This window comes from Aquarana catesbeiana, linkage group LG09 (assembly GCF_042186555.1).
Source record: "Aquarana catesbeiana isolate 2022-GZ linkage group LG09, ASM4218655v1, whole genome shotgun sequence".
NCBI lineage: Eukaryota > Metazoa > Chordata > Amphibia > Anura > Ranidae > Aquarana > Aquarana catesbeiana.
The window spans coordinates 439622-463536 of record NC_133332.1 but is presented as its reverse complement, the minus strand read 5'-3'; the positions used below and the strand labels follow the sequence as shown (position 1 = coordinate 463536).

Below are 23915 nucleotides of genomic sequence, written 5' to 3'. Positions count from 1 at the left end.
TTTGGAGGGGACTGAATTCTAGACTCTTGCCTACTGACTATGGGCCCTGGCATTTGAGGGAGCTACAAGCATTTAGGAAGATATTCTGTTATGTAATGCAAAAGGACATTATTAAGGTGGCCATGATGGTCTCTGCATGCTTGGGACCCATATAGCAGATGTATGTGAAAGGAATGCTGATTAATGAGATCTGGAAAGGTCTGGGTCTCCTGTTGTTTACTAGTGTGGCTTCTAATGCCCCGTACACACGGTCGGATTTTCCGACGGAAAATGTGCGATCGGAGCGTGTTGTCAGAAATTCCGACCGTGTGGGCTCCATCGGACTTTTTCCATTGGATTTTCCGACACACAAAGTTTGAGAGCAGGCTATAAAATTTTCCGACAACAAAATCCGTTGTCGGAAATTCCGATCGTGTGTACACAAATCCGACGGACAAAGTGCCACGCATGCTCAGAATAAATAAAGAGATGAAAGCTATTGGCCACTGCCCCGTTTATAGTCCTAACGTACGTGTTTTACGTCACCGCGTTCAGAATGATCGGATTTTCCGACAACTTTGTGTGACCGTGTGTATGCAAGACAAGTTTGAGCCAACATCCGTCAGAAAAAATCCATGGATTTTGTTGTCGGAATGTCCGAACAAAGTCCAACCGTGTGTATGGGGCATAAGAGTATTTCACCCATTATTGTTTGTACTAATTAACCTTCCTATTGTATGAAGGAGTTCTGTGTTGATATTTATGATTATGTGTATTGTATAGTCAGTGAGCTAGGAGACGTGACGTCTACCCTGAGAGGTCATATCTCTGAGTCACCTGTCTGGGTAAATGATTTAGTAAACTAGCTCATGTTAATTAGGTTTTTGGTTACAGGTGTATTGTTAGAGTAATATGAGCAGGAGGGAGGACCTCCTCTTCTACTGTATATAAGACTGTATTTTGGTTCTAATAAAAGAGTCCATGTTCAGCAACTAAACAAGTATTATCTTGTTTTGTGCTTGTGAGGCGTTGGAATATCTGATATCTATATTCAGACTGGGAGGGAGTGGTATATGACGAAAGCACTCAAGCGGAGTGTGAAACATTTCGTTACAAGTCTAGTATGGCTTCTAAGAGTCTTTCACCCATTGTTTGTGCTAATTAACCTGGACCCATATAGCAGATGTATGTGAAAGGAATGCTGATTAATGAGATCTGGAAAGCCCCGGGTCTCCTGTTGTCTACTAGTGTGGCTTCTAAAAGTATTTCACCCATTTTTGTTTGTGCTAATTAACCTTACTATTGTGTGAAGGAGTTCTGTGTTGCTATTTATGATAATCTGTATTGTATAGTTGGTGAGCTAGGAGACGTCAAGGCTGCCCTGAAAGGTCATATCTCTGAGTCATCTGTCTGGGTAAATGATTAGTTAATTAGCTCATGTTAATTAGGTTTCTGGTTACAGTTTGAATTGTCATTTTGGTGTAAATATTTGTGTGAGATCTCAAATAAAGGAGGCTATTCCTGATGTACTCCATGACTGGTGTTGTCTGGTTCTTGGGGGTTCCTATAGCCAGATCCATTGGTCTCGTGTTCCAGGAATTTGGAAGTGATATACTGATGGAAGCACTCAAGTGGAGTGTGGGATGTTCGGTCGCATTTACTACCTGGGAACTGTCATTTACTAGCAGGGAACTGTCATTTACTAGCAGGGAATTGTCATTTACTAGCTGGGAGCTGTCATTTACTAGCTGGAACCTGTCATTTACTGAGTGGGAACTGTCATTTACTAGCTGGGAACTGTCATTCACTATCAAGGAACTGTCATTTACTAGCTGGGAATTGTCATTTACTATCGGGGAACTGTCATTCACTATCAGGGAACTGTCATTTACTAGCTGTGAACTGTCATTTACTAGCTGTGAACTGTCATTTACTAGCTGGGAGCTGTCATTTACTAGCTGGGAACTGTCATTTATTAGCTGGGAACTGTCATTCATTATCAGGGAACTGTCATTTACTAGCTGGGAGCTGTCATTTACTAGCGGGGAACTGTCATTCACTATCGGGGAACTGTCATTCACTATCGGGGAACTGTCATTTACTAGCTGGGAGCTGTCATTTACTAGCTGGGAACTGTCATTTACTAGCTGGGAGCTGTCATTTACTAGCTGGGAACGGTCATTTACTAGCTGGGAATGGTCATTTACTAGCTGGGAGCTGTCATTTACTAGCTGGGAACGGTCATTTACTAGCTGGGAACTGTCATTTACTAGCTGGGAGCTGTCATTTACTAGCTGGGAGCTGTCATTTACTAGCTGGGAACTGTCATTTACTAGCTGGGAGCTGTCATTTACTAGCTGGGAACTGTCATTTACTGAGTGGGAACTGTCATTTACTAGCTGGGAACTGTCATTTACTAGCTGGGAGCTGTCATTTACTAGCTGGGAGCTGTCATTTACTTGCTGGGAGCTGTCATTTACTAGCTGGGAGCTGTCATTTACTAGCTGGGAACTGTCATTTACTAGCTGGGAACTGTCATTTACTAGCTGGGAACTGTCATTTACTGAGTGGGAACTGTCATTTACTAGCTGGGAACTGTCATTTACTAGCTGGGAGCTGTCATTTACTAGCTGGGAGCTGTCATTTACTTGCTGGGAGCTGTCATTTACTAGCTGGGAGCTGTCATTTACTAGCTGGGAACTGTCATTTACTAGCTGGGAACTGTCATTTACTAGCTGGGAACTGTCATTTACTGGCAATTTACATGCACGTTTTTCTTTGTGAATGTCAGTGTTGCTGTAGTAGATTGTATACATTGTACAGATGCATCAGTACTCAGGCAGGGTCAGGGCATCCCCCAGCATGGTATTTAATGTTTCACTTTAAACATCGGAAATTGCGGCTCCTTAGGCCTATGATAGCCCTGAGCACTTTACTTCTGCAGTCACAGGGAATGTTTTACTATAAAAAGCACTTTATTTGGTTGTCTTTAATGTTGCAGCTCTTTGTAATGCACTTTATTTGTATTGCACAGTGTATGGTCAGACACTTCATTATATGAGATTGTATAAATAAGCGGATTGATAATCATTCTGGGCACCATAGGTGTTTACTGCAGCGTGACACGGCTGGATAAGGTATATATATTATATACAAAATTAAAGTCAGCCAGCAGTTTTATTCAAATTATCAGCAAACTGTATATATATATATATATACACACATTTCATACTGACGCCGGACCATCACTCGTAATAAGGCCACATCTCCGATGGTAATGTCCTGGCCCAAGACGCTGCCATAGACTTTATAACATTCTCTGAAGATCCAAGTGCTGATAGAAGACAGACGCCCGGAGAATTGTTAAATTAAGATTTATTATTACTTCATCTCAATATATACTTTATATACATGGACAAGGCAATAGCCTTTCTTTATGTTTTGTACAGAAATTTCCATCCTGCACAGAAGATCTGGAGACATTCACAGAACCCTCCACACTTCTCATCAGTCTAACCTCAGACTGTCCACCTTCTGGTGTCCCGTCCTGTCCACCAATGTGTACAAACATTTCTAGAAAAGTGGGAGAAGGAAGACCCCAAATCAGAGGACCAGATTGTGCCTTTTCACCAAATTAGGATTACGTTTTACCTCTCCTGAAACTAAACTCCTCCCCAGCATTCAACTGTCACATTTATGAGCCTTAACTGCCTATGGAATCATGCATGTAGCAGTTAGTTGGCAAAGGTTGGCCAAAAAACAGGTCAGGGTTCATCTGAAGCTGGAAAGATCTTGGAGACACTGGGCCTAAGATTGCAGAACTTTCAAGCACCGCAAGGTGATGTATAACCAATAAATGGTGGGCAAAGCAGTCTCACATTTACTGCCCATTTACCTTAATATTACGTATTTGTGTAAAGCGATAAAACATTTCAGACTTCCTGAAAGAGCCAAGATTCCCCAACTGCCGGAGGACTGAGATTTCCCAACTTCACAAGATAGCCGAGATCCCTAAACATCCTCTAAGAACTAAGATCCTCCCAATTCCTAAGTGAAATGAGATCACCCAACATTGCGAGAGAAGTGAGATGCCCCAGCTTCCCCAGGAAACTGAGACACTCCCAAACTTCCCAAGAGAACTTTGATCCCCCAGATTCTCAAGAGTACTGTTTCCCAAGAGATCTGAGATCCTAAAACTTCCCAAGAAAATCGTGATCTCCAACTTTCCAAAAGTATTGAAGTATTTCAACTTCCCTAGAGAACTAAAATTACCCAACTCTCTCTAGTGAGTCAAGTCCTCAACTTACCCAAAGTGCTGAGATCCTCTAACTTAATGAGAGTAAAACGATCCCCAATTTACCAAGAATACTGAGAATCTACATCTTTTGTGAGAGAAGAACTGAGATCCTCCATCCTTCCATGAGAACTGAGATCCCCCAACTTCCAGTAAATATTGAGAACCTCAACTTCCCAAGAGTACTGAGATGCCCCATCTTCCTAAGAGAACTAATGACCTCCAATTTCTTGCTGCTGCCTGAGAGAACCTGTCATCTGAACCACACAAAATGTACAATATACTGCAAGAAGAATGGATTTCTCAATGAATTCCCTTAATTTTGCTACCTCAGTTCCCTCATATTAGGAACACCCCAACATGTCCAATTCAACAAGATATCTTGCAGCTCCTTCTACAGCTGAGTATTCTCTTCTCCAGGAGATGGTCCTCCCCCAGCATGGTTTGATGTAATCCTCCTGTGCCTGCTGAAGAGACCTAATGTTCTGCGGCCAAACTGTGAGGCTCTTGAGAGGCTGACATGGATGCAGTGAGTATCATGTGTAATAGAGATTTCAGAGAAGAAGCCCACAGCACCTCGACATGGCGGAAGTGCATCTGCCCCTTCCAAGTCATGCAGAACACCCAGAATCTGATGCCGCTCACTTGGGTCCCACAAGCCCCGGACGTCAAGGAGGGAGGACAGATGGCGTTTCCTGAAACATAGAAGAGAAAGGTCATGGATGGGTGCAGGAAGAGCCGATGTTCTCACAGCAGTAAGAAAATCAGGGCTGGTACAGCTAGAGACAGGAAATGGACAGAAGTGGCAGATTAGGTGGTCCTGGGAAGACCTCAATGACCTCTAATATGAAGGAAGGAAGGAAGAGTACAAAGTATGATATAGAGGTCATCAGCACACAAGGGTGAGGGGACTGCCATGATAACACAATATTACAGCGCACACATGCAAAAAAGACATTTACCTCCTGCAAGGCTATTTAAAACACCTAGATATTTTCAAAAAACATTATCAAAAAATATGGGGATTTGGTCACACCATATTGCTATATGGTGCTTAAGCCCATGGTTCAGAGAAGCAGGATCTCCCATTCTATGGATAGCGTAGGACCCACTAATCATGGGGTACTTTGTTGCAGTAAGTGGGCTTAAGCACCATATAGCAATATGGAGGGACCAAATGTTTTTTGAAAATATCTAGGTGTTTTAAATAGCCTTGCTGGAGGCAAATGTCTTTTTTGCATGTGTACTCTGTAATATTGTCTTCTGTTGTTGGTCTTATGGTTGCACCATCTTTAATGCGTCTTTTAGGGTGTGCCCCCCAAATATCTGGTTTGCCATCATAACCGTTCACTTCATACACAATTACTACAAGCAATAAAGGTTTGGAGTAGATTGTTTAATTTTCATCATATAATATCAGCGATCTGGTCTGTCGCCTCTGAGGGATCATCCAATGTGACTAATAAGAAGCCAGTCTATTGTCTATATGAAATTTGTTAGGAATTGGTGAACCAACAGATTAGGTTGGGGGGCCTTTTCCCAATCTGCCTGGGGGCCTCCGGGATTAACAAGCATCAAAGAAATGTATCTGTTCAGCCTCCAAACTGAATGGGGGGCACGGCCTGCTGCCCCCCTTCAGCCAGCTAGCCAAACAACCACATAACCCACCCCGGCACTCGATCAATCGCCGCCCCCCCTGTCGCTAGATCGCTCACCTGCCAGCCCTGCACTTACCCCATCCAGGTCATGGCTTCAGCGGCTTCTCCCCCTGCATCTCCTCTCGAGTCCTGGCAGTCCCTTCTTCTCCCGGCCAATCAGAAGTTAGGACTCACGGCCAATTGGGTAATAGGACTCCCGGCCGATTGGGTCTCAGGACCCTCTTCCTGATTGACCGGGAGGAGAATCAGAAAGACAATAGTGAATATTAATTTGCTATTGTCACGCAACTGGGTGAGCTCAGGGTGCAGTGCTCTGCACCCCCGAGTCCACCTTTTTTTGAAGCCAATTAGAGCCTCAGACTCTAATTATGTTCTGCAAAAAAAAAACCCATTGGAATCCATGCGTCCGGCTTCCCGCATGTAGATTAGGGGTCAGGTACATGGATTAGGGGGGGCAGCCCCCTGTGCCCCTAATTTATCTCTCTCTGTGGATACTTCACACTGGTAGCCATGCCGATGTTAAAAATATCTGGAGAGTGCTTGCATCTGATTGGACTCAGGCACTGTCCAGATGTCAGGGATCAATGACCTCCCCGATCAATGACCTCCCCGATCTATGACCGCCCCGATCAATGACCTCCCCGATCTATGATCTCCCCGATCCTCCCCAATCTATGAACTCCCCGATCTATGATCTCCAGGATCTATTAACTCCCCAATCTATCAGCTCCCTGAACTATGAACTTCCAGATCTATGACCTCCCCGATCAATGACCTCCCTGATCAATGACCTCCCTGATCAATGACCTCCCCGATCACTGACCTCCCTGATCAATGACCTCCCCGATCTATGACCTCCCGTATCTATGACCTCCCGTATCTATGACCTCCCGTATCTATGACCTCCCGTATCTATGACCTCCCGTATCTATGACCTCCCATATCTATAACCTCCCTGATCTATCAACTCCCAGAACTATGATCTTCCGGGTCTATGAACTTCCAGATCTATGAACTCCCCAATCTATGATCTCCAGGATCTATTAACTCCCCAATCCATCAGCTCCCTGAACTATGAACTTCCAGATCTATGACCTCCTCGATCAATGACCTCCTCGATCAATGACCTCCCGTATCTCTGACCTCCCGTATCTCTGACCTCCCGTATCTATGACCTCCCGTATCTATGACCTCCCATATCTATGACTTCCCCGATCTATCAGCTCCCAGAACTATGATCTTCCGGGTCTATGAACTTCAAGATCTATGATCTCCAGGATCTATTAACTCCCCAATCTATCAGCTCCCTGAACTATGAACTTCCAGATCTATGACCTCCTCGATCAATGACCTCCTCGATCAATGACCTCCTCGATCAATGACCTCCTCGATCAATGACCTCCCCGATCTATGATCTCCCCGATCCTCCCCAATCTATGAACTCCCCGATCTATGATCTCCAGGATCTATTAACTCCCCAATCTATCAGCTCCCTGAACTATGAACTTCCAGATCTATGATCTCCCCGATCAATGACCTCCCATATCTATGACCTTCCCGATCTATGACCTCCCATATCTATGACCTCCCTGATCTATCAGCTCCCAGAACTATGATCTTCCGGGTCTATGAACTTCTAGACCTATGATCTCCCCGATCCTCCCCAATCTATGAACTCCCCGATCTATGATCTCCAGGATCTATTAACTCCCCAATCTATCAGCTCCCTGAACTATGAACTTCCAGATCTATGACCTCCTCGATCAATGACCTCCTCGATCAATGACCTCCCGTATCTATGACCTCCTCGAGCAATGTCCTCCTGTATCTATGACCTCCTGTATCTATGAACTCCCCGATCCATGATCTCCAGGATCTATTAACTCCCCAATCTATCAGCTCCCTGAACTATGAACTTCCAGATCTATGACCTTCCCGATCAATGATCTCCCGTATCTATGACCTCCCGTATCTATGACCTCCTGTATCTATGACCTCCCGTATCTATGACCTCCCGTATCTATGACCTCCCGTATCAATGATCTCCCGTATCAATGATCTCCCATATCTATGACCTTCCCGATCTATTAGCTCCCTGATCTATCAGCTCTCAGAACTATGATCTTCCAGACCTATGAACTCCCCGATCCATGATCTCCAGGATCTATTAACTCCCCAATCTATCAGCTCCCTGAACTATGAACTTCCAGATCTATGACCTCCTCGATCAATGACCTCCCGTATCTATGACCTCCCGTATCTATGACCTTCTCGATCAATGACCTCCTGTATCTATGACCTCCTGTATCTATGAACTCCCCGATCTATGACCTCCCATATCTATGAAATAAAAGCGGGATAACTGGACTATAGGAGAAAACAACTCAAGTAATTTTCCATCCCTGATTACAGTAGTATAAGGAAAGAGGAGGGGTGGGAAGGGAAAGCGAGCTAGTGGGGAAGGGGGAGGCTGGACAAAAACCCTCCTCAAGGGGTGGGATTTTAGGGAAAAATTGGCTGAGTTGTGTAGGTAAGCATTTGGATAAACAATTAAAATAATAATATTTATTGAACAACAATATAAGAAAATGTACACAATACATAAATGGACATATACTATAACAGTAGTGACATCAACGATTCGTGCGTGACTAAAGCCAACATGTTTCGCTAGTGGAAATTCGCTTCATCAGGGCTAGACACGATGCAGTTAATGCATTTACACTGTGTAGACAAAAAGCAGTCTTAAATCATCCAATGACATAACAAAGCCTAACAGATACTGATTATAACAGACAGTTGCTCACCTACTATAGTTTCAGGACTAAGTTAAAATCACCATTTAAAAGACAGCAACCGCAAAGCCGGCCGGTATGAAATGTCGCTGGGTGCCAGATCCCAGAATGACAGTGCCAGTAGGAGGACTGAGCCATACACTCAGGATGTTATACGTGGGAACCACTGCTGCAAATTCAAAAGAAAAATATATATGTATATATATCAGGCGGCATCAAAGGTAATTAATAGCTCAGTCTATATTGACAGTGATTGGTCATTGCCAAATCCGTTATATGGAATCAATGATATATATATATAGTGCCCGATATTATATAATATAATAATATAATATATATTGGGTAATCCTATTAGTGCAGGGGCCCAACGCAACTTTCCTTGGACTAACATACAAATCAAGATAATGTCAAATATAGATATCCCCACAGGGCAAAGACCACAGAAGCATGACAAGTAACAAAAGCTAGGGGACATCTGCATACAGTCCCCAGTACATAACCGGAAAACTGATACGTTCATAAGAAAATGTTTCTATCTACAATATGTGGACTTACCCTTCTAAGCAGGAGAGGGAGGAAGGGGGGGAGCGAGGACAGCGCCAGAAAGAAGTGTTTGCCATGTGCCGTTGTGGTGCTTTCTATATAGGGAAAACTAAACGCCCTTTTGCTAGAAGGATACAGGACCACCTGTACTACCTGGACGCAGGACTACTGTATACCCCCATCTGTAAACATGTGGGCCTCCAACACAGCTATGATCCTAACTATGTGTCCTTCTTCGCCCTTGAGGTTATACCTGAACCAGAGAGGGGTGGGAATGTGGATAGAATGATCCTGCAGCGTGAGGCCAGGTGGATATATAACCAACGGGCAACCAGTCCACCGGGCCTCAACACTGCACTCACGTTTAACCCCTTTCTATAATCCCAGCTACCCTCATAAATACCGAGTACGCACATATTCTAATTATATACTATATCCTGTGCTACCAATTCTTACCTGCTGAAATTATGACCGTAGCTGTGGATGTCACCATCACCTCCACCTCCGTTTCATTGTCTGTCATCTGGGGTTACAATTAAGGCTGGGGTATTTTCCTATTTACCCTTTGGGCGTACAACACTGCGTATATCTATACAGTTGATAACTATCCATCCTGGGAGTCTAGAAACAAGCTTATTGGATTTATTTTATACTTACTAGGGGAATTAGGTTGCTATTGAGTGACCCCTACTAGCTAGTCCTATTATTCACTAGTATCTCCCACTTATGTTATGACTGAATAATCAATTTCATCACAAAATCCTTTGCTGCTATTTTTTCAACCACTTTCTTTCCATGCAGATAATTAAAATTTTTCTTTGTGTATATTATTTATTGCTAAAGCATATTTATACAACTATCGTTAGATAGTCGGTCCTCCTGACCGATAAGTATGTATACATATATATATATATTTTTTGTATTATCCGCTGTTATACTGTCTATTGTTTATTTTTTATTTTTTATTTTTGTCTTTCTGGCACCATTTTTCGGCACATCCGCAGCCGTCCGGTCATGTCTGCGACTAAGTGGGAGGACTCGGATGTCCCTGCCCAGGGGGTGGAGCTTCCCCTTTATCCACCCCCAGCTGCCCATCACGCCATATGTGCGCTGTGGGCAATGCGCGCGCATTACGCTAGGTGGAGCGTGCTCACGCTCGCTGTGCGCATGCGCGCGCATTACGGCAGGGACACCCGGACCGGAAGCAATGCCGGAGGTCATTCTGACCTGATTGCTTCCGGTGGGGCCATACCATTTAAAGATGGAAGCGCGGATGGTGTCTGTCTGACACATCCTGCGGCCATCCATCGTGAACGGGCGGACGCCCGTATCCTCTATGAGCAAACACTTCTTTCTGGCGCTGTCCTCGCTCCCCCCCTTCCTCCCTCTCCTGCTTAGAAGGGTAAGTCCACATATTGTAGATAGAAACATTTTCTTATGAACGTATCAGTTTTCCGGTTATGTACTGGGGACTGTATGCAGATGTCCCCTAGCTTTTGTTACTTGTCATGCTTCTGTGGTCTTTGCCCTGTGGGGATATCTATATTTGACATTATCTTGATTTGTATGTTAGTCCAAGGAAAGTTGCGTTGGGCCCCTGCACTAATAGGATTACCCAATATATATTATATTATTATATTATATAATATCGGGCACTATATATATATATCATTGATTCCATATAACGGATTTGGCAATGACCAATCACTGTCAATATAGACTGAGCTATTAATTACCTTTGATGCCGCCTGATATATATACATATATATTTTTCTTTTGAATTTGCAGCAGTGGTTCCCACGTATAACATCCTGAGTGTATGGCTCAGTCCTCCTACTGGCACTGTCATTCTGGGATCTGGCACCCAGCGACATTTCATACCGGCCGGCTTTGCGGTTGCTGTCTTTTAAATGGTGATTTTAACTTAGTCCTGAAACTATAGTAGGTGAGCAACTGTCTGTTATAATCAGTATCTGTTAGGCTTTGTTATGTCATTGGATGATTTAAGACTGCTTTTTGTCTACACAGTGTAAATGCATTAACTGCATCGTGTCTAGCCCTGATGAAGCGAATTTCCACTAGCGAAACATGTTGGCTTTAGTCACGCACGAATCGTTGATGTCACTACTGTTATAGTATATGTCCATTTATGTATTGTGTACATTTTCTTATATTGTTGTTCAATAAATATTATTATTTTAATTGTTTATCCAAATGCTTACCTACACAACTCAGCCAATTTTTCCCTAAAATCCCACCCCTTGAGGAGGGTTTTTGTCCAGCCTCCCCCTTCCCCACTAGCTCGCTTTCCCTTCCCACCCCTCCTCTTTCCTTATACTACTGTAATCAGGGATGGAAAATTACTTGAGTTGTTTTCTCCTATAGTCCAGTTATCCCGCTTTTATTTTATATATTCTAATTGGGTGAAGAACCTGTACCTGCTGGATAAGGACTATTATAGGACTGTTTTGTATTTATATCAACATATGTTCTGATTGATTGTTTATTATTTGTTGAATTTTGCACTGCATGGTATATTTTCTTGCTCCTCCTTTTCCTCCTCGTAAAGGACTTTCCTTCTTTTGCTGTTCTTTTTCTGTCTATACCAATCTGGTTTACGTAACCCTTAGGGTGAATATTATAGCCCCACTGTCTTTACAAGAGAATTTATCGTTCAGCATCCTTTCATGATGTCCCAATTTTTGGGAACTAACTGGGATCAGTTCCTGGATAACATACAAAGTGCATGCACCTCCCATTCACAAATAGAGGTTAATTTAGATGTCTATTTCCTCAAACTGAAGAGACTTATGGAGAAAAAATCCAATCTTGGGTGGCATATCCGCTTCTTTGACCGTTACCTAGGGGATAGAACCTGCCCCCAGGGATTGAGAATCCAGATATTCCCCTCTTTTGAGGTGACCGACCCCCAATTTAAAGAGGAATGGGAACAGAATTTAAACAGCTGTTCCGCAGACCTCATTAAAATGCTAAAAAAGAAATATAGCATAGAGCTAAGTGATCTTGAGAAAGAAATTGAGGTATTAAAAACAAACGGACACCAACTCGCATCAAATGCGGATTTCCAAAGAAGAGAGAATGAACTGATGCAATATCTGGAAAACTATAACAAAGACATAGTTACGAAAAAGGAAAACAAGTTCTATAAAGATAAACTTGCCTTTTCAGGGGGATACGCATATCGGTGGCCTAGAGGCCACTACAACAGGCAAAGAAAAATTCCTCGATCAAATAATAGTTATAATAACAAAAGTATGAAAACAACATATAAATCCGATTCGGATGTCTCTGTGTCATCGTCCTCCGTTTCATCTTATAAACAACCAACTAAAACGACACGGGGCTCACATGGCAGAGGTCGACTACCAAAACGAGGCAATAGCCACGAACACCAAAATAACGGAGGGTCACAGAAAAGACGGATGATGTCTCCTCAGAAACATCCCCCAAACAACCAACATCAAGATCAGGCGGAGGGGTCCTCTGATATATCGGGTCTAGGAACAAGTACACCATTACCACTGTTTGACAATATGGGAGTTGACGCCCAACGGGAACTGGGAGCCGTACCCAAAACTTCCCAGGGTCGTAATATCAATTCAGGCTCAATCCCTTTAGGGAGCATTCCCAACCCACCGGCCACCCCAATGGCCCAACGCAGCGGGAAGATGGACTCATTCGTGATAAAACAGCCAACATTGGGACGGGACTAGACGTCATTAACTTATCCTCACACCAACTCACATCAACGGAAAGGGACGTTCTTAGGCTAGGACTTAGCTTTTGCCCCTCACAACAAATTGACAAATTTACCCTTGTAAAAGATCTATATATGTTCGCTAGAAATCTTACATATAAGTATATATTCGATACTGATAAAGGCAAATTGCTAAGTAAAGAGGAAGACCCATATAAAGGATTCAAGGTACAAGACTTCAGAGCACTTAAAACACTAATCCAACTGCTGGATGAAAACGAGGGATATGGGAACTCAGAAAGCTCATCATCGGATGATGATGAAGCTGGTCCAACTATACCTCTAAAATCATTAAAATTCAAAAACAAATCCCAAAAATTTCCAAACCTCCAGACATGCCCAGCGGTATGGGCTTTCCTCAAACAGACTACAAAACAAATAGAAACTATACACTTTGCAAAACCTAAAGCAAAAAACCTGTCGTCAGCACAACAATTGGCGTTGGCGGACCTAATGAGGAGAGACGAACTAGTGATAAAACCGTCGGATAAAGGAGGGAACATTGTGGTAATGAACAAAGAAAATTACATCACAATGTGTTTAGACATTCTCAACAACCATGAATGGTACCAGCAGATTCAACCCCAAAAATTGATTGAAGCTAGATTGCAATACGTATCTATCATTAATCGGGCCTACTCCAAAGGTCTGATTGATGGAGATACCCGTGAGTTCCTGGAGGTGAAATGGCCGGTAACACCGACTTTTTATTCATTGCCCAAGGTCCACAAGAACCTATCAAAGCCCCCTGGACGTCCAATCATCTCGGGAATAGGAAGCCACACAGAAACTGCGAGTCAGTTTGTGGATAGCTATATGCGCCCACATGTCACAAGCCTACCATCTTATCTTAAAGATACGCTGGAATTATTAAAGATACTAGAGGGCCTTACGGTACCTCCGGGAACTATTCTGGTAGCTATCGATATCGAAGCTCTCTACTCAAGCATACCACACAAACTGGGTGTTACAACGGTTGCTGAATTCCTTAAGGAACGAGACACCGATAGCTGGGATATGTGTCAATTTGTGATGGAATTGTTGGAACACATACTTACCAACAACATTTTTCTCTTCAACGGCGTGACCTACCTCCAGGTACAGGGGGTAGCGATGGGGACTTCATGTGCCCCATCATACGCCAACCTGTACCTGGGGGGCTGGGAACGCCATCTCTTCTCGGATGAGGGGACTGCGATGTACCTCTGCCATATTCTCTTATGGCGGAGGTACATCGACGATGTCTTACTCATATGGACGGGGACAATGGAATTACTCAGAAGCTTTATGGAACTCCTTTCATGTAATAAGTTTAATCTCAAGTTCACTATGCAGTGTAACACAATGACCATTCCATTCCTGGACCTACGTTTGGTACTTAGAGACGATGGCTCAATCTTCAGCACATTATACAGAAAGGAGACGGCTGGCAATACCATCCTACATTTTACCAGCTCCCATCCCCACACTTTAATTAATAGCATACCCTACAGTCAGTACCTCCGAATCCGACGAAATTGTGCCAGAGACGAGGACTTTGAGCGAGAGGCGGATGCCCTATATGATCGTCTACTTAAACGTGGGTACAGCAAAAAAGTCCTAAAAAGAGCCTATCAAAGGGCCAAACTGAACCCACGTGACACTCTCATCTTTAAACAGAAAGTGAGAGACCAACATTCCACTACTAGGTTAATCACTACGTTCACATCACAGCAACAGGAGATTAGAAGCCTCATTAGTAACAACTGGCATTTCTTGTCCGAGGACCCTATCATCTCAAAATATGTGGCCAGCGTGCCTCAAATTACTTATAGGAGACCACGCTCCATTAGAGATGCGATTGTCCATAGCCACCTACAATCCGCAAGATCACTGGCAGGGGCCGAGGGTGGCAGCGGCACCTTCAGATGCGGACAATGTCAATTTTGCCCATGGATTAGGGAGGGCCGGAGTTGTCCCCTCCCGAGAGGAGGCCTTCACAAACTTAAAGGATATGCTGACTGCACCACAACGGGCATTGTATATTTAGCCATGTGCCGTTGTGGTGCTTTCTATATAGGGAAAACTAAACGCCCTTTTGCTAGAAGGATACAGGACCACCTGTACTACCTGGACGCAGGACTACTGTATACCCCCATCTGTAAACATGTGGGCCTCCAACACAGCTATGATCCTAACTATGTGTCCTTCTTCGCCCTTGAGGTTATACCTGAACCAGAGAGGGGTGGGAATGTGGATAGAATGATCCTGCAGCGTGAGGCCAGGTGGATATATAACCAACGGGCAACCAGTCCACCGGGCCTCAACACTGCACTCACGTTTAACCCCTTTCTATAATCCCAGCTACCCTCATAAATACCGAGTACGCACATATTCTAATTATATACTATATCCTGTGCTACCAATTCTTACCTGCTGAAATTATGACCGTAGCTGTGGATGTCACCATCACCTCCACCTCCGTTTCATTGTCTGTCATCTGGGGTTACAATTAAGGCTGGGGTATTTTCCTATTTACCCTTTGGGCGTACAACACTGCGTATATCTATACAGTTGATAACTATCCATCCTGGGAGTCTAGAAACAAGCTTATTGGATTTATTTTATACTTACTAGGGGAATTAGGTTGCTATTGAGTGACCCCTACTAGCTAGTCCTATTATTCACTAGTATCTCCCACTTATGTTATGACTGAATAATCAATTTCATCACAAAATCCTTTGCTGCTATTTTTTCAACCACTTTCTTTCCATGCAGATAATTAAAATTTTTCTTTGTGTATATTATTTATTGCTAAAGCATATTTATACAACTATCGTTAGATAGTCGGTCCTCCTGACCGATAAGTATGTATACATATATATATATATTTTTTGTATTATCCGCTGTTATACTGTCTATTGTTTATTTTTTATTTTTTATTTTTGTCTTTCTGGCACCATTTTTCGGCACATCCGCAGCCGTCCGGTCATGTCTGCGACTAAGTGGGAGGACTCGGATGTCCCTGCCCAGGGGGTGGAGCTTCCCCTTTATCCACCCCCAGCTGCCCATCACGCCATATGTGCGCTGTGGGCAATGCGCGCGCATTACGCTAGGTGGAGCGTGCTCACGCTCGCTGTGCGCATGCGCGCGCATTACGGCAGGGACACCCGGACCGGAAGCAATGCCGGAGGTCATTCTGACCTGATTGCTTCCGGTGGGGCCATACCATTTAAAGATGGAAGCGCGGATGGTGTCTGTCTGACACATCCTGCGGCCATCCATCGTGAACGGGCGGACGCCCGTATCCTCTATGAGCAAACACTTCTTTCTGGCGCTGTCCTCGCTCCCCCCCTTCCTCCCTCTCCTGCTTAGAAGGGTAAGTCCACATATTGTAGATAGAAACATTTTCTTATGAACGTATCAGTTTTCCGGTTATGTACTGGGGACTGTATGCAGATGTCCCCTAGCTTTTGTTACTTGTCATGCTTCTGTGGTCTTTGCCCTGTGGGGATATCTATATTTGACATTATCTTGATTTGTATGTTAGTCCAAGGAAAGTTGCGTTGGGCCCCTGCACTAATAGGATTACCCAATATATATTATATTATTATTATATTATATAATATCGGGCACTATATATATATATCATTGATTCCATATAACGGATTTGGCAATGACCAATCACTGTCAATATAGACTGAGCTATTAATTACCTTTGATGCCGCCTGATATATATACATATATATTTTTCTTTTGAATTTGCAGCAGTGGTTCCCACGTATAACATCCTGAGTGTATGGCTCAGTCCTCCTACTGGCACTGTCATTCTGGGATCTGGCACCCAGCGACATTTCATACCGGCCGGCTTTGCGGTTGCTGTCTTTTAAATGGTGATTTTAACTTAGTCCTGAAACTATAGTAGGTGAGCAACTGTCTGTTATAATCAGTATCTGTTAGGCTTTGTTATGTCATTGGATGATTTAAGACTGCTTTTTGTCTACACAGTGTAAATGCATTAACTGCATCGTGTCTAGCCCTGATGAAGCGAATTTCCACTAGCGAAACATGTTGGCTTTAGTCACGCACGAATCGTTGATGTCACTACTGTTATAGTATATGTCCATTTATGTATTGTGTACATTTTCTTATATTGTTGTTCAATAAATATTATTATTTTAATTGTTTATCCAAATGCTTACCTACACAACTCAGCCAATTTTTCCCTAAAATCCCACCCCTTGAGGAGGGTTTTTGTCCAGCCTCCCCCTTCCCCACTAGCTCGCTTTCCCTTCCCACCCCTCCTCTTTCCTTATACTCCCATATCTATGACCTCCCATATCTATGACCTCCCTGATCTATCAGCTCCCAGAACTATGATCTTCCGGGTCTATGAACTTCAAGACCTATGATCTCCCCGATCCTCCCCAATCTATGAACTCCCCGATCTATGATCTCCAGGATCTATTAACTCCCCAATCTATCAGCTCCCTGAACTATGAACTTCCAGATCTATGACCTCCTCGATCAATGACCTCCTCGATCAATGACCTCCCGTATCTATGACCTCCTCGAGCAATGACCTCCTGTATCTATGACCTCCTGTATCTATGAACTCCCCGATCCATGATCTCCAGGATCTATTAACTCCCCAATCTATCAGCTCCCTGAGCTATGAACTTCCAGATCTATGACCTTCCCGATCAATGATCTCCCGTATCTATGACCTCCCGTATCTATGACCTCCCGTATCTATGACCTCCCGTATCTATGACCTCCCGTATCTATGACCTCCCGTATCAATGATCTCCCGTATCAATGATCTCCCATATCTATGACCTTCCCGATCGATTAGCTCCCTGATCTATCAGCTCTCAGAACTATGATCTTCCAGACCTATGAACTCCCCGATCCATGATCTCCAGGATCTATTAACTCCCCAATCTATCAGCTCCCTGAACTATGAACTTCCAGATCTATGACCTCCTCGATCAATGACCTCCTCGATCAATGACCTCCTCGATCAATGACCTCCCCGATCAATGACCTCCCGTATCTATGACCTCCCGTATCTATGACCTCCCGTATCTATGACCTCCCGTATCTATGACCTCCCGTATCTATGACCTTCTCGATCAATGACCTCCTGTATCTATGACCTCCTGTATCTATGAACTCCCCGATCTATGACCTCCCATATCTATGACCTCCCATATCTATGACCTCCCCGATCTATCAGCTCCCTGATCTATCAGCTCCCAGAACTATGATCTTCCGGGTCTATGAACTTCAAGACCTATGATCTCCCCGATCCTCCCCAATCTATGAACTCCCCGATCTATGATCTCCAGGATCTATTAACTCCCCAATCTATCAGCTCCCTGAACTATGAACTTCCAGATCTATGACCTTCCCGATCAATGATCTCCCGTATCTATGACCTCCCGTATCTATGACCTCCCGTATCTATGACCTCCCGTATCTATGACCTCCCGTATCAATGATCTCCCGTATCAATGATCTCCCATATCTATGACCTTCCCGATCTATTAGCTCCCTGATCTATCAGCTCTCAGAACTATGATCTTCCAGACCTATGAACTCCCCGATCCATGATCTCCAGGATCTATTAACTCCCCAATCTATCAGCTCCCTGAACTATGAACTTCCAGATCTATGACCTCCTCGATCAATGACCTCCTCGTCGATCAATGACCTCCTCGATCAATGACCTCCCGTATCTATGACCTCCCGTATCTATGACCTCCCGTATCTATGACCTTCTCGATCAATGACCTCCTGTATCTATGACCTCCTGTATCTATGAACTCCCCGATCTATGACCTCCCATATCTATGACCTCCCATATCTATGACCTCCCATATCTATGACCTCCCCGATCTATCAGCTCCCTGATCTATCAGCTCCCAGAACTATGATCTTCCGGGTCTATGAACTTCCAGATCTATGAACTCCCTGATCTATGATCTTCCGGATCTTTCACCATCTTTTATACTCGGTACACATAGAATATTTCAGTTTCAGCACAGGAGAAGAAATTGCCTTCTGATTACATCTGTAATACTAACCTGAAGTCTGGAAAGTCTGACACCAACATTCCCACCTCCATCTGGATGGACGCCGTGTCTTCCAGAACCAAAATCTCTGTGAGTCGGGGGATGACCTGGTCCAGCACAGCTTGTGGAGACTCCTGAGGAAAGGGAACATGGGGATGAGAGAGCGGTAAGATTAGGGTGTGAGCAGTGACAATGACAGGATGAGAGGTGGGAATGGAGATCTGGGTGTGTAGGGATGAGATCTCAGTGTGTAGGGATGAAGATCTCAGTGTGTAGGGATGGAGATCTCAGTGTGTAGGGATGGAGATCTCAGTTTGTAGGGATGAAGATCTCAGTTTGTAGGGATGAAGATCTCAGTGTGTAGGGATGGAGATCTCAGTGTGTAGGGATGGAGATCTCAGTGTGTAGGGATGGAGATCTCAGTGTGTAGGGATGGAGATCTCAGTGTGTAGGGATGAGATCTCAGTGTGTAGGGATGAAGATCTCAGTGTGTAGGGATGGAGATCTCAGTGTGTAGGGATGGAGATCTCAGTTTGTAGGGATGGAGATCTCAGTTTGTAGGGATGGAGATTTCAGGTGTGTAGGGATGAAGATCTCAGTGTGTAGGGATGGAGATCTCAGTGTGTAGGGATGGAGATCTCAGTAGGGATAGGGATGGAGATCTCAGTGTGTAGGGATGGAGATCTCAGTGTGTAGGGATGGAGATCTCAGTGTGTAGGGATGAGATCTCAGTGTGTAGGGATGAGATCTCAGTGTGTAGGGATGGAGATCTCAGGTGTGTAGGGATGAAGATATCAGCACGTAGGGATGGAATCATTAGTGTCTCACCAGCTTGTTGAAGATCTGTACAATGTGGCGGTTTTCCTCTCGGAGTTTGTTGGCGGCTCTCTTTCTGGTCCTGGAGGTGGTGCAGGACATCTTGCCCTGGATCAGAGGTCGCACATACTCCAGGAGGACACGGCGGTGGAGCTCGGACACTGTGGCCTAGGGTGGGATTATAGGGGGACTTTATTCCTGTTGAGATTTCTCTGACACAAGACAGACAGATGAGAGTCTCCATACCTGGTAGGGCCCAAGGCTCAGCCTACGAAGAGTGACCACATATTCCGCCAGACCAGACACAATCCCATCACACACATCCGAGTTACTTAGCCAGCGGCGGCCCAGAAGCTTCCGGCAAAATGGCTGCCAGGTGGGGGAAAAAAAAAATAAAAATCAGCGGGGATGGAGGACAGAGAGTGGGGGTCAGAGGATGGGATTAAAAGATAAAGGAGGGGGGGTCGGAGGATGGGGGTCAATGGATGGAGAATGGGAATCTGTGGATGGAGGATAAGGGTCAGAAGATGGGGGACAGAGGAAGAGGGGCAGAGGAATGGATTAAAGGTTAAAAAGAGGGGGATAAGAGGATGGAGGATGAGGGTCAGAGGATGGGGGATGGGGGTCAGAGGATGGAGGATGGGGGTCAGAGGATGGGGGATGGGGGTCAGATGATGGAGGATGGGGGACAGAGGATGGAGGATGGGGGTCAGAGGATGGGGGATGGGGGTCAGAGGATGGAGGATGGGGGTCAGAGGATGGGGGATGGGGGTCAGATGATGGAGGATGGGGGATGGGGGTCAGAGGATGGGGGATGGGGAACAGAGAATGGAGGATGGGGGTCAGAGGATGGGGGATGGTGGACAGAGGATGGAGGATGGGGGACAGAGGATGGGGGATGGGGGACAGAGAATGGAGGATGGGGGTCAGAGGATGGGGGATGGGGGTCAGATGATGGAGGATGGGGGATGGGGGTCAGAGGATGGGGGATGGGGAACAGAGAATGGAGGATGGGGGTCAGAGGATGGGGGATGGGGGTCAGATGATGGAGGATGGGGGATGGGGGTCAGAGGATGGGGGATGGGGAACAGAGAATGGAGGATGGGGGTCAGAGGATGGGGGATGGGGGTCAGATGATGGAGGATGGGGGATGGGGGTCAGAGGATGGGGGATGGGGAACAGAGAATGGAGGATGGGGGTCAGATGATGGAGGATGGGGGACAGAGGATGGAGGTTGGGGACAGAGGATGGGGGATGGGGACAGGAGATGGAGGATGGGGGATGGGAGACAGAGGATGGGGGATGGGAGACAGAGGATGGGGGATGGGGACAGAGGATGGAGGATGGGGACAGGGGATGGAGGATGGGGACAGAGGATGGAGGATGAGGACAGAGGATGGAGGATGGGGACAGGGGATGGAGGATGGGGACAGAGGATGGAGGATGAGGACAGAGGATGGAGGATGGGGGATGGTGGACAGAGGATGGAGGATGGGGACAGGGGATGGAGGATGGGGACAGAGGATGGGGGACAGAGGATGGGGGACAGAGGATGGAGGATGGGGACAGGGGATGGAGGATGGGGGACAGAGGATGGAGGATGGGGACAGAGGATGGAGGATGGGGGACAGAGGATGGAGGATGGGGACAGAGGATGGAGGACAGAGGATGGGGGACAGAGGATGGAGGATGGGGACAGAGGATGGGGACAGAGGATGGAGGATGGGGACAGAGGATGGGGGACAGAGAATGGGGGATGGGGACAGAGGATGGAGGATGGGGGTCAGAGGTTGGGGACAGAGCATGGGGGATGGGGGATGGAGGATGGGGACAGGAGATGGAGGATGGGGACAGAGGATGGAGGATGGGGGATGGGAGACAGAGGATGGGGGACAGAGGATGGGGGATGGGGACAGGGGATGGAGGATGGGGACAGAGGATGGGGGACAGAGAATGGGGGATGGGGACAGAGGATGGAGGATGGGGGTCAGAGGTTGGGGACAGAGCATGGGGGATGGGGATGGGGGATGGAGGATGGGGACAGGAGATGGAGGATGGGGACAGAGGATGGAGGATGGGGGATGGGAGACAGAGGATGGGGGACAGAGGATGGGGGATGGGGACAGGGGATGGAGGATGGGGACAGAGAATGGGGGACAGAGGATGGGGGACAGAGGATGGGGGATGGGGACAGGGGATGGAGGATGGGGACAGAGGATGGGGGACAGAGGATGGGGGATGGGGACAGGGGATGGAGGATGGGGACAGGGGATGGAGGATGGGGACAGGGGATGGAGGATGGGGACAGAGGATGGGGGACAGAGGATGGAGGATGAGGACAGGGGATGGAGGATGGGGGCAGAGGATGGGGGACAGAGGATGGGGGATGGGGACAGAGGATGGAGGATGGGGATGGGGGATGGAGGATGGGGACAGGAGATGGAGGATGGGGACAGAGGATGGAGGATGGGGGATGGGAGACAGAGGATGGAGGATGAGGACAGAGGACGGGGGACGGAGGATGGAGGACAGGGGATGGAGGATGGGGGATGGTGGACAGAGGATGGAGGATGGGGGACAGAGGATGGAGGATGAGGACAGAGGATGGGGGACAGAGGATGGAGGATGGTGGACAGAGGATGGAGGATGGGGACAGAGGATGGAGGATGGGGACAGAGGATGGGGGACAGAGGATGGAGGATGGTGGACAGAGGATGGAGGATGGTGGACAGAGGATGGAGGATGGGGGACAGAGGATGGGGGATGGGGGTCAGAGGATGGAGGATGGGGACAGAGGATGGAGGATGGGGACAGAGGATGGAGGATGGGGACAGAGGATGGAGGATGGTGGACAGAGGATGGAGGATGGGGGACAGAGGATGGGGGATGGGGGACAGAGGATGGGGATGGAGGATGGGGGACAGAGGATGGAGGATGGGGGACAGAGGATGGGGGATGGGGGACAGAGGATGGGGATGGAGGATGGGGGACAGAGGATGGAGGATGGGGGACAGAGGATGGAGGATGGGGACAGAGGATGGAGGATGGGGACAGAGGATGGAGGATGGGGGACAGAGGATGGAGGATGGGGACAGAGGATGGGGGATGGGGACAGAGGATGGGGGACAGAAGATGGAGGATGGGGGTCAGAGGATGGAGGATGGGGGACAGAGGATGGGGACAGAGGATGGAGGATGGGGGACAGAGGATGGGGGATGGTGGACGGAGGATGGAGGATGGGGGACAGAGGATGGAGGATGGGGACAGAGGATGGGGGATGGTGACAGAGGATGGTGACAGAGGATGGAGGATGGGGGACAGAGGATGGGGACAGAGGATGGAGGATGGGGGACAGAGGATGGAGGATGGGGGACAGAGGATGGGGGATGGTGGACGGAGGATGGAGGATGGGGGACAGAGGATGGAGGATGGGGGACAGAGGATGGAGGATGGGGACAGAGGATGGGGGATGGTGACAGAGGATGGTGACAGAGGATGGAGGATGGGGGACAGAGGATGGGGACAGAGGATGGGGGATGGGGGACAGAGGATGGGGACAGAGGATGGAGGATGGGGGACAGAGGATGGGGACAGAGGATGGAGGATGGGGGACAGAGGATGGGGGACAGAGGATGGGGGATGGTGGACAGAGGATGGAGGATGGGGACAGAGGATGGAGGATGGGGACAGAGGATGAGGGACAGAGGATGGAGGATGGGGGACAGAGGATGGAGGATGGGGACAGAGGATGGAGGATGGGGACAGAGGATGAGGGACAGAGGATGGAGGATGGGGGACAGAGGATGGAGGATGGGGGACAGAAGATGGAGGATGGGGGACAGAAGATGGAGGATGGGGGACAGAGGATGGAGGATGGGGACAGAGGATGGAGGATGGGGACAGAGGATGAGGGACAGAGGATGGAGGATGGGGACAGAGGATGGGGGATGGGGACAGAGGATGGAGGATGGGGACAGAGGATGGAGGATGGGGGAC

At 46.7% G+C, this 23915-nt stretch overlaps 1 protein-coding gene across 1 annotated transcript in view; it reads right to left on the bottom strand.

Moving 5' to 3' along the window:
• Positions 1-3337: 3337 nt before the first annotated feature.
• The window catches only part of LOC141107358 (exocyst complex component 3-like protein 2), an 86631-nt gene continuing 66053 nt past the window's right edge, over positions 3338-23915 (bottom strand). Inside the window, exons 10-13 of the mRNA XM_073598043.1 lie at positions 20166-20288; positions 19932-20087; positions 19116-19237; positions 3338-4968 (exon numbers count right to left, since the gene is read on the bottom strand). Of these exons, the coding sequence (XP_073454144.1) occupies positions 4668-4968; positions 19116-19237; positions 19932-20087; positions 20166-20288 (702 nt within the window). The 3' untranslated portion in view covers positions 3338-4667. The remainder of the gene's footprint in view (positions 4969-19115; positions 19238-19931; positions 20088-20165; positions 20289-23915) is intronic.